Source organism: Lycorma delicatula, chromosome 2, assembly GCF_047948215.1.
Source record: "Lycorma delicatula isolate Av1 chromosome 2, ASM4794821v1, whole genome shotgun sequence".
NCBI lineage: Eukaryota > Metazoa > Arthropoda > Insecta > Hemiptera > Fulgoridae > Lycorma > Lycorma delicatula.
The window spans coordinates 59,847,213-59,866,413 of record NC_134456.1 but is presented as its reverse complement, the minus strand read 5'-3'; the positions used below and the strand labels follow the sequence as shown (position 1 = coordinate 59,866,413).

General features: G+C 24.7%; 1 protein-coding gene across 4 annotated transcripts in view; it reads left to right on the top strand.

Annotated features, from left to right (window-relative positions):
- The window catches only part of Ets98B (DNA-binding protein Ets98B), a 73,737-nt gene that overhangs the window by 43,854 nt on the left and 10,682 nt on the right, over positions 1-19,201 (top strand). For 3 of the 4 annotated variants that reach the window (XM_075355394.1, XM_075355392.1, XM_075355393.1), the window contains exons 2-5: positions 365-720; positions 2,449-2,846; positions 11,745-11,899; positions 15,587-15,719. In XM_075355394.1, the coding sequence (XP_075211509.1) occupies positions 365-720; positions 2,449-2,846; positions 11,745-11,899; positions 15,587-15,719 (1,042 nt within the window). Of the gene's footprint in view, positions 1-364; positions 721-2,448; positions 2,847-11,744; positions 11,900-15,586; positions 15,720-16,431; positions 16,572-19,201 lie in introns of those variants that run through there. The other variant, XM_075355395.1, reaches the window with a different exon arrangement.

Genomic DNA, 19,201 nt, shown 5'->3' with positions numbered 1-19,201 from the left:
CTTCTATTTACAAGTCAACTTCAGTTTATCTTAAAATCTTGTTTATTTTAATCAACATAATTTTCAGATTTCTTCTGTAACACCATATTTTAAAAGGGCTTGTTCTTATAATCTCTAGCTTAACTGTTTTCAAAGTTTCAAAATCTTATTTCTAGATCTTAAATTTATGTTTATTACCGATTTATTCCCTGTTTCAAAGCTTAATTTATTTTGATGTTTCATGCTTCGTATTGCTGTTTAAGTCTACAAAATATTTATCTTTTACTCATTGATGTTTTTTGTATCTTTTTCATACGTATGTTAAAAATATTTTTTTTTTTTTTTAAAGTGTGATTCTAATATTTTTCATTAACATTTTTAATAGATGCCTCAGACAGTACCTTCCGCTGGGTTTACGCCACCATCGAGTTACGATTACAGTGCGGTGTTCGCTGCAGACAGTTTTGATTTATCATTGCTTCCTGGCAGCGAAGTACAAGTACCAGATTGCCAGCAATTGCTCTCCCTTTACTGTGATACCACTTCCCCACATATGTTCCCGGCGGAGGACGTAATCCTTGATCCGGCAAAATTGAAACCGATCAAAGAAGAACCTTTTTCACCTTCTCCTTTTTTTTATCAATCTCCTTCCTGTACGCCTGCTGTCTCGCCTTCGGCCAGTGGTATAAACATCAAACAAGAGACTACTATCGACTTAGGTGCTATACTGCAAGAGTCAAGGTTTGTTATCTATCTTATTAAGTTTTTGTTTTATCCCTTATTTATAAAATATATGAAGAAAAAATGTAATAAAATCCATTAAGTTACTAGTTTTTATTGTAAATTTATTTATATGCGATTATAAAGCACTGATCATTGGTACAATAAATTGTATGCGGGCTAATAAATGACAAGAATTTTTTATGCGGATTCCAAAGCATCTCCTACTTTAACTATGTTTATTTATCTATTTAAAAATAAAGTAAATTTAAATCACAAAAACTTCATACCCGTTGAAATACATTATTGTTTATTGATAGGTAAAAATTACATAAAATGAATTGACAGGAAGTTTATTCAAGACTTTTATTTTTATTATAATTAATTACTACTTTATTTTGTTTTTAATGTTACATATTTATGTTACAGGCTACTTAAACAAATTAATACTTTTTTGTTGTAAAAATTATCAATAAATGCTTACTAGTTTGCTAAATAATATTTACCAGTAATTTGTGAATATTCTAGTTTATAAAAGTTTTTTTAAAAGAATTATTACATTATTAATTATCATATTCTATTTAAAAGCATGAATTTAGGTAGATGTTCCTTGATAGATTGATATAAGTGGTAAACTATTCAGGTTTTATATATATATTGTTGGGAATTAAATGTTTAAATAAAATTCTTAGTCAATTACGTTCTATCACATTAATTTTTGCAATTATTTTATGCAAATTATAATTAAAATAAAAAATAAGCGAAGAATTATTTCTTCAATTATTGAAGAAGTACTGAAGAATATAACATTTTTTTAAGAACTTTTTTTACTTAAATTAAAATAGATGTTTCATACGCATTAGTTATCGATGACTGCACGAAATTATCAGCACTTTTAATTTACATACGCTTGTAGCATGAATTAATCTGTGACATAATATAAAGATGTTCTATTACATCAAAAAGAAACAATTCATTTTATTACGTATTTAATACGTTATATGACTAGTCAATACCTACGTACCTTTTAATTCTGAAAGATGTAATATTCACGTGTAAGACAAATATTTACATATATTACGTTTAAGGTTGTTTAATATATCTTTATATTAAAGAAGTAGCTGTATAAAATGCGGTAGCTCCTTTCATCCGCAAGATCCCAGGTTCGAATAGCAGTCAGGCTTGGTATTTTGTCATATTCTCCAAATTTCCATTCAAGACTTCAAGTTTAAGTAGTGAAGTAAAGCTTCAAACTATAAATACAGATAAATTATCACTAGTAATCATGCATAAGAATGATATTGTCCATATATATTGTGTTTTGTATTTTATTTTCTTCCCGTTTTTTTGTAGATTTACCTATCTTTTCTTCCTTAAGTTATTATCTTTTCTACTATCAATAATTTTCTCTATTGGTACTACGTGTTTAAAGATCGTTATTGTGCTTTTATATCATCATTTTTATTTTTAGTATTGAATAAAATTTAATATTAGGCGAATGATTGTACTTTTTCTTTCTATCGTTTTAAACTTATTAAAATTATACTAATTGATAATACTATTTTTAATGTTACAAAATCTCTTAATTTTTTTTTATCTTAAGAAAATGAAATATAATTTTAAAATATGTGCGTAATCTGACAGCCTCTCTTAACAACGGCATATTAGCTGGTATGACTTGTTAATGCTCGTAATATATTAGTACTATTAATTAAGTAAAATATTAAACTTAGAATTGATTTATTTCAGGTATTTACAAGAAATATACGCAGAGGCACAACGCGAACAGGATCAGAAAAAGGACTTCATTATTCGTTCAATCCTGGAGAGAGATTTGCCAGAGCAAAAACCTCCACCAGTAAACTCCGACCACCGGCTCCTTAGAGAAGTACTTAAAGACACTAGCTTTCAGAGGAAATATAATTTAAAACCTTTCGATCTTGAAGGTTTAGGAACGGCATACAGAGATAACAAAATGGAAGAAGAAGGACAGGATTCTGCTAGCGGTCAAGATAAACCATCGACTTCTGTACCATCATCCGTTGCCGATCTACAGCAAGAATCATTTGAACCGATGATATCGATGGCTATTGAGCAATTAAAAGAAGATGTTGTAAATACGTGCACTGTACTTGGCATCCCTCGCGGTAAGTTAGAACTCTTCTTTTAAGCATTGCCATATATCTGCTTTAAGAACTATTAAGAATGCCTATTCTCATAACTTAATCAGCCTTCGTAAAGTTACTTAGCTTTTTATATAAAACCCATTAAAAACCAGTCCAAGAAAAAAGATGATATAAAGTTTTCTCTTAAATTATTGCCTCTAATTTTAGCAGCTTGTACTCAGATATAATATTTTTATCTCTTTGGCATTTCTAAAAAATAAAACATAATTTATAAAGGATTAATTAAATTTAACACTATTTATATGTATATATATATATATATTTCTTATGCAATATTTTTTGGAGATCCGGGTCAAACAAGTTTTTTTTTTTGTTTTTATTTACTTTTTTATAAAATGCTGCACTAATTATTATTTACCAATGTTGGCTGGACTGCGTGCGATAGAAGCTATTTAATGACCTTGACAAAGTAGTTGTTTTCAAGGCACACACCCTTATTTATTTAATTATTTCAATCTTAATCTGCATATCTTACATATAATTCAATCAGTATAAAATATTAAAAACTTTCCTGTATTATAATCAATCATATTCAATTGATCAGCTAGTACAATGATCGTAAAGGAGGTCACTCGTCAGCTAGTCCTGAGTTTGATTCCTAAGTATTGTTTGTTATTATAATAATGATATAGTTTTATTATATTGCTTTTACGAAATTGTTTACGAAGTAACATAATTTAAAACATTCTATTTATGATATTAATTAATTTCAAATTTAATAAACTTTAAAGAAATTCGCAACTTACAACAGTAACTGGGTAGTTAAAACACATTTATTTGTCTCAGCTTTAGATATAATAATTTATATTATTCTTCTCTTGTGTCTATCTCGGAAATTACTTGTTCTATATTGAGAAGTTATAAGTTAATATATTTTATACAAATGTTGTTCAGAACTCATAATCAATTGTTGATTGTATATATATTTATACACACATCAGTAACTACTAAGCAAATTATCTTTTATTATCCAATGATAACGGTAAGTTGTAAAAAAATATTAGAGTAATTTTCAAGTTATACATAAGAGTAATTAATCGTTTTTACCTACAAGAAAAAGGAAACAATTTAGACTTTAAAGGAAATGGGTACTGTAATTTGTTTAAGCTTATATTATAAAGGCATTATTTCTGAATTATTTTTGTAATGCTTTGCAACCTATTTTAAAACAATAAAATTTGTATTAAATTTTATTATTCATAAACTTCATTGTTGTCTTACCTTAAATTATAAATTCTTTTTCAAATATAAATAAAACTATTATATAATTATTATAAATATAAATTAAATAAATAAATAATATTATTATAATTAAATATAAATAATTCTTTTATAAATCAAAAATTTTATTAGAATAGTTATTTATGTATTTATTTTTAGTAAATTTTGTAAAACAAAAATTGTAGTGGTCTTTATAAATTAAACTCGTATGAAAGTTGTGTCATCAAATTAGCATGCAATATAAAAAAGAATAAATGAATAACAATAATAATAATTACTCGTAAATGGTGCTTGATGAAATTTTTGTCGATCTCCGTGGCGAAGCGGTAGCGTCTCGGCCTTTCATCCGGAAGTCCCGGGTTCGAATCCCGGTCAGACATGGCATTTTTCATACGCTGTAAAATTCCATTTCCATATCCCACGCAGAAACTTCAAGCTTATGTAGATTTATCATCAAGAAAAAAACTACAGTAGCCTGTGTAAAAACAAATCGAAAATGCGTGTGAGGCTAACATGAAGTGCGTGTTGCTGCGTAACCCCGTTTGTTCAAAATAAAAAAATCTACGCACTACGTACTTTTTACATTCGCCAGTATATTCAGTAAATTTTTATGCGATGCTTAAACGTCTAATTACTAAAAAACATAAAACATAAAAATTAATAATCTTCATTATTGTTATTAAAATAAAACAAAAATATTTTTCTGTTACGAAAGTTGACTACTTGTTTACTGTTTTTTATAACTTAAATATTTATATAAAAAATGTTAGTATGTATCTTCTATTTTATTATATAGCTATTTTAATGTGAAAATATTAAATATTATTATTATTTTTAGTAACTACAAATAAATACCCTATTAATTTGAGCTTTAAAAATCAAATTTTTTCGCTGACAATAAGATATAAATTGAGTTTGAAAAATGTACCATTTCTACAATTTCCTTTACAATGTGAATTGTTTACTCGTCCTTCTGGTTAATCGGTTTGACGTAAAGTTTTAAATAATACAAAACTTTGTACTATTGTTATTTATTTTATCATTTCAATCTTGGATATGCTTTTACAAGTATTTTAGCGAAAAATATAAAATGGATAAATGAAAAGATAAGTGAAAATCTTTTTTATGAAGTTTACGGAAAAATTGTACTTGTAGTTATAAAAAAGAAAGACAATTCGTTTCGTTTGATTTTTAATCCAGAAGAATTGAAAACTATGATTTTTTTAAAAACACTTACATCTTGGCTCTCTTAAATATGAAAAGGGGTTTAAAAGTACAATGTTGTTTGTTTAATAAGGAATAAATACAAATCTAACTAAATAAATTATTAATCTAATTCAGTAAATGTAATTAATCTTAACATTGTTAAATTTTGTTATTAATTTCTTAAATGTTCTTTTTTGATATAATGGTGTTTTTATTGCCCGTTTAATAAATACATTAAAATGTCTTTGTATATATTGTAAAATTATAATTAGTGTGAATACTAATACTGTTAATTTTTTACATAAATACTAAAATTCGTTCTTTTGTATGTAATTATTTTGCTATTGCACCAATTGAAAGAAATTAATCATTTATTTACTACTTTTATAATAGATTATTCCTTCCTGTTAATTATTTTTAATTTAAAATTATTAGTTTTTTTTTTTTTTTTGATATAGTAATATAAATTTCTATAAACTCAAAATCATTAATGTCTTTCGGTGTGTGTGTGTGTGTGTGTGTGTGTGTGTGTGCGCGCGCGCGCGCGCGCGCGTGTGTGTGTGTGCATGTTTACTTAGACAATTATATCGACAATTATGGTACTTTGTAACTTTATGACTGGTTTTATAATTTATAAATTATTTACTTGTTTTATGTGTGTATCTGCATTTCTACTTTTGTTTCTTTTTTATCTTCTTATTTGTTTCAATATTAAGAACTTTTAAAAAGAATAATGTCATGTACGTTGGTAATAGTGAATATAACCCGATGTGTTTGTGTCGGTTAGTACAGCTGTTGCACAATGGTGAAAGATGTTAACGGTGCTTCTGTTCTAAGTGGGTCGACTTCAAAAGTCGCCTAGGCAGCCTCTTGGCTGCAACCTACATCACCATGTTTATCTATACCCACCTTCCTCCTCCTGTTTATAAGTTGTTTTTTATTTCAATAAAGAATTTGTTCGATAAAATGTACATGTATTTATCTATATAATTGCATCATTTTTTTTTTTATTAATTAATTGTAAGTAAGTAAATTTCAGTTAATAATTTACTAATTCTTATTACTACCTTGAAAAAATTAATGAGCTTAAGTAAGGGATTAAAAACTAAAGTAGACGAGAACTGCAGTCAAAGAAAAGAATAACTCTTAATGTAAAAATTTGTTTTTTATGGAAATAAAAAAATTTGATTTATTTTAGAGGTTCGATATTTCATTTCATTTTATTTTTTTAATTATCTCATCTAATTTATTTAATTATTTAAAATGTATAATTAGAAAATAAATATCAAAAATTCATATGTACAGCATAAATGATGTTTCAGTACAGGATTTATGTGTGGAAATTTAAAGTGATGTGAAATGATTAGATGTTAGATTTATCAGAACCATTTTGTGGAAATCTCCGATTCTAAATCAGTTTTTCATTATTAAGCCACTTGTTTTATTTTCACAACTTGAAACAATATATTATTTTAAGAGTTTTTCACTGGAAATTTTACTATTTTACCTGTTATAATTTAAATGAATAAATAAATTTTCATTCCTTTTTGAATACAAATTTTAATTTGTAATGATATATATATTTCTTATTTCTTATTCTGTTTTTGAAAAAATAGCTACTTATGGCAGGTTTAAAAATAAAAACCTTTAGTAAGTGATTTTTAAGCCATATACATATTACATATAAAATTACTTTTTATCTAATTGCAGGCTATATATTTTTTTTTAATTTAAAATCAAATGAAAGAAGTATAAAGTAACTTAAAAAAGGGACACAATTGTTTATAATTTTCGTTAAAAAAAATTTTCAGGAACAATGACCGACATGAAAATGTAAAAAAAAATCTTAATGATTAATAAAATCCATAAACTTATCACTCTTTAAAAATAAAATTTTAATAATGTTTAAAATATAATATTTGGTGTAGGTGCCGTCCCATCCAAAACTGTTATAGAAATAAAACAGATTTTGCAGTTCATAAAAAGTTTGTTTAGTAAATTTTCACTGAAAATATTATTATTGCCGCATTTTTTAAATATTAACACATGATAAAGCACACATGATAAATTTTTAACAATAATAAATTCCATCACAGAATATTCATTACTTATTCTATTATGCGATACATATATTATTAATGACTGAAATTTTTACCGGTTATTTTAAGAAGGTTTTATTGGACTATATTCAAAATTGATCTTTTATCATATCAAATACGTTTACATCAAGGTAATTTATTCTGACAAAGTATATTCTTATAATTTTATGATAATAAAATAATAATTAATATTTTGTGCCTCTCTTTAATTAATTAACGAGAATTATAAGACTTTAATTTGATCTTTTTTTTTTATTTTGTTTGAAGAAGCTAAATCTCATTCTAGATCGGGTTTGTTTTTTGTGATTAATTTTTATTTAATAATAATTAAATATTGAGGAATGCGTCTTATAGTAAAAAAAATTTACTGATAGTAATTTGTGCTGTTAATAATTTCTATCTCACCTTAATTATAAACTTAGTTTATATTGCAATTATTGCTCCCAACTTCTTTTTTTTATGTTATTGTAAATAGTTATACTTCTTTTTGTTATTAGAATTTTATTATAAATTAAATTTGTTATTTAGGCTGATGCCTTTCATTATTTTACGAATTTATTTTAAAATTTTATGTATTTGATATTTTCATGAAATTGGCAAATGGCAACATACAAATTGAATCCATTCTACCCAATTTTAATTTATATATATATTTAAAGGTCATTAAGATGATATTTTATTTAAATTAATATCGATTAGTTTCTTGTCCTAAATCATTAATATTTCAGAGTAAATTCTTTCAAAATTAAACAAGATTTAATTTCTAAGGAAAATGTAATTTCAGTGGTTGTACAAGTCTAAGGAAGTGTTACAGGCTGTAGCAACCGGTTCGACAGCCATCACACTTTTTTTCTGATCCTGATGATGCCCAAGGCCGCCTTCTTCCACCTTAAATAATGATCACTCGGTCTACGCTTGTATCTTATGTTATCCAAATTATTACTCATTTTTAAATAAGTTTTAGTATTTTAAATAAACTTGTAATTCTTTTGGCGTTATATTTAATCATACCGAATTCAAATTTTATTGAAGATTTGCAGTCCAGATTGTTTTTAAAAAAAGTTAAAACTTCTTTTAGAACACAAAATTAATTTATAAAATTATTTAGTCACTTGCACTGAAAAGGGGTACATTAAAAAGAAGTAAACAATTTAATTAAGTGATAAAAGAAATGGTGTATTATAATATTTCTTAGAGAAAGGATTTTAGGTTAACATTTTTACTGATTTTTTTTATTCAAACAATAAGTTAATTTGGACATAATAATTTAATAAAAAGTGAATTAAAATTTAGTTTGGTAATTAACTGGTTTTTTTTTTTTTTAATCCTTAAGTAATTATATTTCAAAGCATAATCCAAAGTAAATAATTAATTAATTGATAATTGAATGATGAATTAAATCAATTAACTTCCTTTGTTAAATTTAGCAATAATTATGTATATCTAATTATTTATCTTATTTTGTCAGTTAATTAACATTGATTTGTCTTCATACCTAAAAAAACAAATTTTTAATTGATTAGTTCAATATTTTACATTGATTTCATTGATAAAAGTATATAAGTAACAACAAAAAGATTAGAAAATTTTAAATTCCATCAAATTTTATAGTTTATTAATTTTAATTAGCCTTATTAATAATTCTTTAATTTTTTTAACATGCTCTCCTTTATAAAATATTTCATTGCTTTTTATCACATTTTCATACTTATATTGAAATAATCGATTTTAAGATTTAACCTTTATATTAAGCAATAGTTGTAATTAATATACCAAAATCATAACGATTTAATGTTAACTGAGATCTAATCACTAGAACTGTAATAATAAATTTTTTAAGATGTTACAAATCTATGAATTTTTAGATCTTCCCTGAAATGAAAATTTAATTAAATGAATAAAACATAAATAAATATATATATAATGTAAATATTATATAATGTAAATGATAAGATTATGTAAATAAGATAATGTAAATGTTAGAGGTTAAAATTTATCTGCGTTCCAGTAGATTGTTAATTTTTTTGCAAATATTAAGAGATTTTAAAATTTTTAAGTTTTTGTTATAATTAAGACGATAATTACAAATATTGAAACATTGTTATCGTAGAAAATCGTTTGTTTAATACTTTATAATTGTAATATTTATTTAGTTAGCTTTTAATGTATTTAGTTACTTTTTCTTAATTCATTAACACCTGTAAAGATTAGTAAAAATTAAAAATAAAAAACAAATGATTAAATATTTAATAATTGGTTTCTAAATAAGTGTAATTGTTTAATTTGTAATTGCGTTGTTTTCTCGTTCAGCTAATTAGTTTGAATCCCAAAAATGATTTTAAAATTGTTCATGACTTAAATCATCTTCATAACCACAAAAAAAAGAAGAAAATAATAGCTCTCCGTTTGTTTTGTTGAGAGGTAAAATTTGATAAGTAATAAATATAAAGCGCAATAATCTTTATTCCTGAATTAAAATTTTGTATTTATTTTTAAAATACGTTTATTTTAAAATTGCAAAGTAAATAATGTATATATAATTATTTTCACGTACATAATAACAATAATAATTTACGTCAAAGTATTGATTTTTATATTTAATTATTTTAATTTTACAAGAAGTCTTGCAGTAGTTTTTTATTTGTTTTATTCTTTCTCAGCAAAGTAAATTCTTAGTATGCTTGCGTAACAATATTTATTATGTTGGTAAGTTTAAAGCAAACAATTGTTTTATGTATATATAAAACGATATATGTGTATAATAACACATACAATGATCTTCTACTAACAAAGAAATGTTACGCAGATCATATTTAGTTTAAACATTACAATAATTATACGCGTGCGCTATTTCACAGTTGGTTATTGAAAGCGTCAGAATGTTAACTAAAATTCAGTGGGGAACACCTGTGGTACTCATGACTTGTTATTTTAGCTGATGCTGTTCATTTTTTAACATAAAAAATTATTTCGAAGCAATTATGCTTTTTTTATTTATTTTATATTTTTAAAATAAAAGTATTTAAAAAAATCAAAATCTTTACTTTTTTAATTTATAATTAATCCATTAAAATTATATAATTGGTATCAATTACTTTGTACAACTTAAGAAAATTGTAAGTAATTAGGGTATATTTTTAATTAATACACAAACGGTAATTTATTCTGTTATAATTATGCATATTTAACGAAATCTTCATGGTTTTATTTACCTTACCTTGTTGGGAAAATTGTCATTGCTTACAAAGTTATTTTGTATAGATTATGATTGTCTTAATATTAATTTACCTTAATTTACTGTTACTTATTTCTGTGTGTGTATATGTTTATAAGCTGTACTTTTTTTTACTTTAGATGCAAATTTTCTATTTTATTCTGTAATGTGCTAATCTCTTGGCCTATTAATATCTTTTACATCACATTTCATAAATGTATTATTTATTTTATTTTTACGTAAAAGTGTTTGTTTTTTTCAATATCATTTTTTTTTTTTTTGCTGCTACTTCTGTTATTGCCCTTTTTTATTGTCAAAATTTATTAAAAAGGAATTATTCTTCAAATTTTATTATTAAAGAAGTTACTTATAATTCCTATATAGTTTTTTAAAATTCTTCAGTAAAGACTTACATCATAAAAAGTCTTAATGACTTTTTATTTTTGTTTTAGTAGTGACTAAAACAAAAAAACAACCATAATCTATTAAAAAATAATAAATATAACCTAAGTAACGAATAAAACCTACCTAACTTTTATATCATTTAAAAAAAAAACACATTTTGCAGAATCCGATCACCATCACCCAGTTAAAATTAAAATTATAATTAAACAAAAAAATGAAATAATTTCGGTACACCTGTTGGGGTTTAAAGTGTGTTTTCCACTTTTCTATTAAAATGTTTTGATTACAAGAATTATGGATGTTTCAAAAATATGATGGTGTATTGCCTTGAGATCACCCTTATTCAGTATTTTAAATCTGTAACGAATATAAATTTATAAGTTACCAGACGTTTCAGCGATAAGATCACCAAAATTTGGTTTTGAAACATCAGTTAATTGTTTTCAGCATAAAAAATAAGAAGAAATTTAATTTTTTGTATTTAAATTATTAGTTTTAAATTAGTTTTTATAAAGGTACGTTATGAAAGAATTTTATGAAGAACAAACTACATTCATTTGTAAAAAAATTTCAGTTATTTAAACGAAATTAATAGTTACGTGTATTACTTGTGAAATATCATTCGATTTTTTTCAAGAATTTCGCAATTTTTTTTTTCTAATATACATCTGAAATTTATTTTTTATTATATTTTTTTTAATTTATATTTTGTAGATCCCAACCAGTGGACGGAAGAGGATGTCAGATCATGGATGTTATGGAACTTAAGGCAATATAACCAACCGATAACTGCTGCTGATTTCTTCTCTACGCCAGGGGCCAGTCTTGTCCAGATGACCGAAGAAGAATTTCAACAAAGAGCGCCTCAGGTATTTAATTATTAATTTGGTTTAACAAGTTTTGAATATAATTTCATTTTTAATCGAGTATTGAAAAATTTAAATATTTTTGTGATACTTATTTACTGAATTCGTGTTTGTTTTATGGTAAAGAGAGAAGAAGTGGTGATAGAGAGTGCGAGAATATGTGAGTACGTGCTCAACCTGTTCACTATCACGTGAGTTTGTTGTATTTATTTATATGGAAGATGGTTGAAAAGGAATAAGAAATACGCGTTGACAATGACTATGACCCACTTAGCACTCGGCTGGCGGTGGCCTTCTCAATAACACGGCCCTGTGGCAACAAGACTCTTGACCGCTGATCTAAGTACACAATAAGTTTAAAAATCATTTACGATTTATTTAGTTGCAAGTTCTTTAACTAGAAATCATTTTTTACGTAATAGATAGATTTTTAAAGAAAATCTTTTCGGTTCATACAACTATTTACGTATAAATAGAATAAACTTCCCCCAAATGAAGACTAAACCATAAACTTCCCATTAATTTACCGTGATGATTTTCAATTAGTATTTTTTCCGCCTGAATTGTTTTTGTTACTTACATTTTGTTCAATAAAGATTCTTATTTTATCTTTTCACTGAAAAAATTAATGTAGCCTGAGTCCTATGAATTATGTTCTTAAATTAGAGTAGGTTATGAAGACTGTTTATTTATGAAATAAAAGACAAGACGATAATTAAAGTTGTATCTATTTATAGTCACCTAAATTCAGAAAAATTAAGTGATATCTGGAATATGTGTATCTGAAAAAAATTTGTACGTATGTATTATATCTGTATATTTAATTCCGTCTATATTATGAGAGTAAAATCCAAAGAAATACTGTATATTGTATTTATTTATTAAAAAAAATATAAGAAAAATGTACCTGATCCAAAAAGGAAATAATATATTAACTTATGATCATAAGATTTGTAAGTCGGATTTCTGATCTGCTATTAATTTCTTTTTTAATTTAATAATAGTTTTTAAAACCTAATAAAATTTCAGTGATTACTTTGAAATATTAGTAAATGTTCAGAATGTTGATAAAGCAGAAAAACAAGAGGGTTCTCCCACTTTAGTGTTAGCAAACTGACTAGTTTTATCTGTACTTTTATACTAGCAATATTTAGGTACGTTTTAACATAATTAAACTAAGTAATAAGTGTTGTATTTGCTCAATTTAAAAAAATATATTCGAATAATGTTTACGGAGTTTATATATTTGAACACACCCACGCGTGCTCATACACACACATATACATATATATATATATATATATATATATATATGTGTGTGTGTGTGTGTATGTATACTTCTCCTCTAAATTACTTCAGGCTTTAAATTGAAATAGAAATAGAATTTTATATTTTGTAAATTTTTGTTAAATTTTCTAGAAAAAATATTTTTTCTTCAAAATTTGTTGTATATCAGTAGTACTGTAGAAATCGTGCGTTTCATTAAAATGAATGAAATCCTTTTTTTATAAAATATGATTCGCGTTATAAATTTTTTCTATTATTATTTAACAAATTCATACATAAGAAAATGGTTGTTTTCTATATTAAAGCGAGGAAAGACACTGGAGACGATGTATAAGAAGGACTTTCTCCAGCGTCTAGTTTCCCCGAGGTCTTTGACCCCCAACTAGGGCGAACTTCTCACTGGTCGTCTTGGCCACTTTCTCCGTGTGACTGGACGTTCAAGGTGGCGATCAGGGAGCCTTGCCGTCTGCTGTGAACCCTCTTGTCTTGTAATTTTAAACCACAAAATATAGATTATTATATTTTGTTACTTATCGTAATTTGTAAATTATCATAAGATACTATTTAAACAATAGTAAAAAGAAATGTTTTTTACATTTTCTACAGATATAATTATTTTCACGATTCAGTATTCCTTCACTTACACCCTATTATGCACACCAAAATTAAATTACAGTAAAAATTATGTAATGTTTAATGTAAACGTGCCAAAAATGCTTAAATAATACGAATTAACAAAACATAAAAAAGTGTTTTCAATATACGCGTAGATTTAGAATACAATGGTTAATTTTCCTGAAGAATTAATTAATTTTTAACTGACTTCAGTAGAAAATAATTATATTCTTAATTCAACCCTTATATATTTTTCTACGTGCATTCAAGGCTACTTCTATGTAAGAATGAATGAATACTTACGTATATGTGTCGAGCAAGTCTTAATAACTCTGGAACCAGATTAAATAAACTACTGTATTTTTTTTAGAAATTAAACTTTATTTTTTAACATTAAAGTTAATTAAAGAAACTTATAGTATTAAATTTTGGAAGACAACCAAATAAAGTATTGGGAAGTTCTAGAAATTGGTAAATATATCTTGAAATGGATTGATTTTATGAAAAATTTCATTCTGAACAATTGAAGAAAATATTATGAATACAGTTTCGAAAAAAATTGAAAATTGTTCCAACCTTCAATGTTGCTCAAATTTTTATAATATAATTTAAGTACAATAGAAGATAAATCACTAATATATTTTTAAAATGGATAGAGGAAACCGTGACTTTTTAAAATTTGTATTCCTTACGCTAAAAAGGGTCGGATTAGCCCAAAACCTTTGTTGCAACTTTTTACTTTTAGAGAAAGTTCCAATTGTTTCCTTTATTAAAATATTTCACGTAACCTAAATTAAATAGGATGTTTTTGAAGCTAAAAACTACATACATAACAATAAAAATATAAAGATTTTTTTAACGTTATTGCTTATTTTCAAATATATTATTAAATGAAGTCGAGTTTGAGAGGATAGTATTTTGGAATTGGAGAATCAAATTTTCTTCAAGTACATATCAAAATTTAGCCGTTGAGTTTTACGTTTAGTGATTGAAAGAAAACTTTTTGTGACCCTTTAAGAAGTTTTTATCAGATAAATCCGGAAAAATGTTTTTACAGCTCGAATTTCGATAGCCTTGTTTTGATTGATAAGTTAAGAAATCCTTATCCAGATTGTTCTAAATTGTGAAATATTATTCGTGAATGCATTCTCAGTGGTTCTACTGAATCACAAAGTACTAACTTTATTATACTTTTTAGTATTTATACTTCTTATAAAAAATTATATATATTTACAGTAACAACTTTTACAAATAAGACACACACACACACACACACACACCGTGTTGGCTTTGTTATGAATTCAGTTTTATACATTTAAAATAAATATGTAATAATAAATTTAAAAAATTAATTTAATTTTTTTTAAATATTGCTAAGTTAGAAGAAAAAAAAATTATTTCATTTTAAAGTAAAAGTTGTGACTAGTTGATTTTTTATTACACTTTATTTATTTTTTTCACTGTTTTAGTTTCAAGCTGTTGGATGTTGGGATTGGTGAATATTTAAATATTTTTTTAAACATCCTTTTTTCCTATTATTATTCTACTAAAATTAAGATACAGGTATTGGAATTAAGACATTAAGGCATTTATTGTTTTCCTTTTTATCCTAATTACTCTATTTATAGAAATCTATAAGTAATATCTTTGCAACTGTAGAACAACAGTCAGATAAAAAAATTGTTTAATGTCTATGAAACTGCATTTATTGTCTTAAAATAAATTAATTTATTATTCAATTACTTAAAATTCGATTGTAATTAATTGCCTAATTTTTTTTTCAAATAGTGTGGTAGCTTGCTGCATGCACAGCTTGAGATTTGGAAAGCAGCCTGTCTAGAGGAGACAAACGTTGATGTCAGTGCTTTATTGCAAGATACTACAACTCAGTCGAGCAGTTCATGTGGTGATGCTTCTGACGGTAAGTTAAATACTAGTTCTTAATTCATTGTGATAAATTCAGTGAAACCTTTTGAATAAAATTATACTTGTCATTTTGTGTAAAGATAATATTTTAAACATAATTTTTCTTTTATAGGTTGGTTGTTTTAAACAAATTTTGCTTTTTAAGGTTACTTAATAAATATAGAAAATAAAACAAATTATAAATATTTAACTGAATAATTCATATTTTTAAGAATTTTCAAATAATTAAAGGTGTAAAGAGTAAATAAGATTCTTGTATTAAAATTATATGCCACATTGAACTCTGGATGTGTTTTCATAAAATTAAATAGCCAGTATGTGCTCAGAAAGGTAGACATTTGTAAATATTTTTACTCGGTTTAGTACTGTAATCTACCCTAGACAGTTTATATAACTCAATTGATGAAATTATACCCTGATATACAACAAGATTAAAATTTGGTATTATTTTGTATACCTTACAGCCTCATACATGTTTAAGAACACATTTATGCCCAAAAATATTTTTACGTAAAATAAAGAATAAATAATGATAATTGAAATTATTTTATAATATTTCATATTCCATTTTGTTGCGTTTTTGGAACTAGTTTTTAATACTGGATGATAAAAAAATCCATACATCCTAGATATCCTAAATATTAATTTATTGGAATGTATGATATTTGATCATATTTTATTTTTTGGAACATTATTTCATCATATAGGATTAAATGCTTGTGCCAGGGAGTATAATTTGAAGTATAATAAGTGACATGTGAAAAACTGACGTACCTGATCAAGAATTCGAACCAAGAATCTTCGATGAAAAGCAGATGTTTCAGTTTACTAGATGTTGGTTTAATAGATTATAAATCTATGTTTAACATTTACTGATATCAATATTTTTGATTTTTTATGAACATGAAATATACTATTTTGTGATTTCCTTTGTAATTCAATTGTTTGGGTTTCTGATCACTACATTAAAATTCTTCATTTGATTTCAAGAACAGATTTCTTTCACAAAGAACAAAGAAATTTTTATAATTTCTTCAAAGCATTTTTTTTTCTAAATATTTAACTTAAAAAACTTGTTCTTCTAAAAATATATATATATTTTTTTTTTCTGAAAGGGTATATCTTTCAGCCAGAAGATTTTTAAGCATTGATTTTGATACTTTTTTCATCAAATATTTTTCATGTATGAATTTTGGTTTTTCTGTGGTATGGACTCTCTGAATGTTTGAAAATATATAATAACTGCATCATTGAATATAATAGTTTGGTTTATCAATGAATATGTATGATCGATCTTATACAAAGGTTTCATTAGTTTGTTGCAGTTTGTTTAATAATCATATACTACACTTAATTTTAAATTTTCTCGTAATTTTCTATTAATTTTTATTTTTTATGTTAATAAATTTAATTTTATTACTTTAGATAATTATTGCAAATGATTTTTATAATTCTCTTTGAAAAATAATTACACAATATATAAAATTTAACCAAGTTTAATGATTTATATATATATATATATATATATATATATGAGCTTACTAAGAAAAAAAATTAAGAAATGCAAAGGAATCCTTATAACAGAGGTTTTTAGAAAAAAGATGTACAACTATTAGCTAGTATGTAACCTTTATGCATTATTTATTATGGTAATACATGATAATCATGATGTGTTAAACATAATGCTGGGTTTTCCCCATTCACTGTATAATATTCCAATGATGCAATGTAACTTGGAGATCCCAACTCTTACATGAATTGGTCCTGTTATATGTAAAAACTTCTTTTTATTATAACGTAAATATATTTATAAAATAGTTTATTATTTAAGATTTACGTCATCCCAATATTCTATGATAGTTTTGGCATTTTTAATTTTTTTTTTTTGTGACAATGATTTGTCAAATTTGTTTTAAGTTTAATACTGTTTGTTTTATACTAATAAAACTTGTTATATGCTAATAATAATATATGACGGTAATATTCATTATTGTTTGCTTTTACTTAATCTTTATTATTCTAACTCTCAATGGCCTTATAGTTCTTTTTTAAAATGTTCTGTATGTACGGGTAAAATAAAATTTGGAACATTATTAATTTAAGATTTACTCACTACTTATGGTATTATAAAAATTCCAATCTGCTTTTTTCATCAAAATGAATTAATCTATATTATTAGCACTGACTTCTACAGAATGCATATGAGTTTAGTTTTATTTTAAGCCCTTCAGGTCTCACCTTATCCAATTCATGTAAATAAACAGTTAAAAAATACAATATTGAACTGATGTGAATTAAACATAAAAGTTCTTCTTAATTCTGTCTTTATTTACTGTTTCATCAGTTTTATTATTACTATTTTATTCCTTTTATTTATTCCTTGTATCTTTATTTTAATATATTTATTATTATATTATAATTATATTGTTTTATTAATGGAAACAAAATAGGAGTTTGATCTAGTTTAGTCTTGACTTTCTTTCTCTAAAGTATAAGAAAATTATTTGTAATACGTGTCTATGACACAGAATGAAGTAAAAGCATTGTTCTATACTTTTTGATATTATTTACAGTAATTTCTATAACGTTTTTTTTGTAGATTTTTTTATGGCAAATGATGTTAACAGTATAAAATTTCCATTCATTTAGGTTTTGCTGATTTCTGATGACTTATTAAATATCTTTCTTGACTATGTAACTTTAGTTCTCAAATTATTTTTGAGGAAACAGAACATAATTACTTGGATGAATTGTAATTTATATTTTATTTCAAAAATAATTGTCTGTCAGGTGTTGTATTCACTTAGTGTCATTATCACTTTTAAACAGTAAAGAAAAAACAATTTCTTTACTGTTTAAAAATGATAATCTTTATCCAGTGATTGTAATTTTTTTAAACTTGAATAAAAATAATGGTTTTTATAACTGTTTTTTGTCTTTATACATTTATATTTTATTTTTTCTTAATCTACCATGATAAACTCATAACTATGAAGTAAAATTTATTAGACATTAATAATAAGAGAAGTAGTATATTGTTCAAGGCTGAATATACTAATAGATTATTAATCAAAATTACATATTACTGTTTATGAAACAATTTATAAACTTAATAAAGTACACTTAAACTTCATAAATTACATCATGAATATTAAAAAAGCAAAAAAAAAATTTCTCTAAAAATTCAGTTGAAATTGCTGCAACATATATGTAAAACAAATGATACAAAAGCACAGTGAGCAATAACTTATTAGAAACATAATGCTATACCAAAAACTAATAACAATAATGTTCAACTATTGCCTCTCTGTGAATCAGTTAAAGATAAAAATTGTGTAATATGTACCATTGAATATGTTAAACCTAAATTAAGATGGATGGAATTTGTCTCATCTAGATATTGAACTTTGTTCTGAGTTATATTAGTTTTTCTTAGATCTATAGCAACATATATTACAAAAATATAATGAAAGTAAA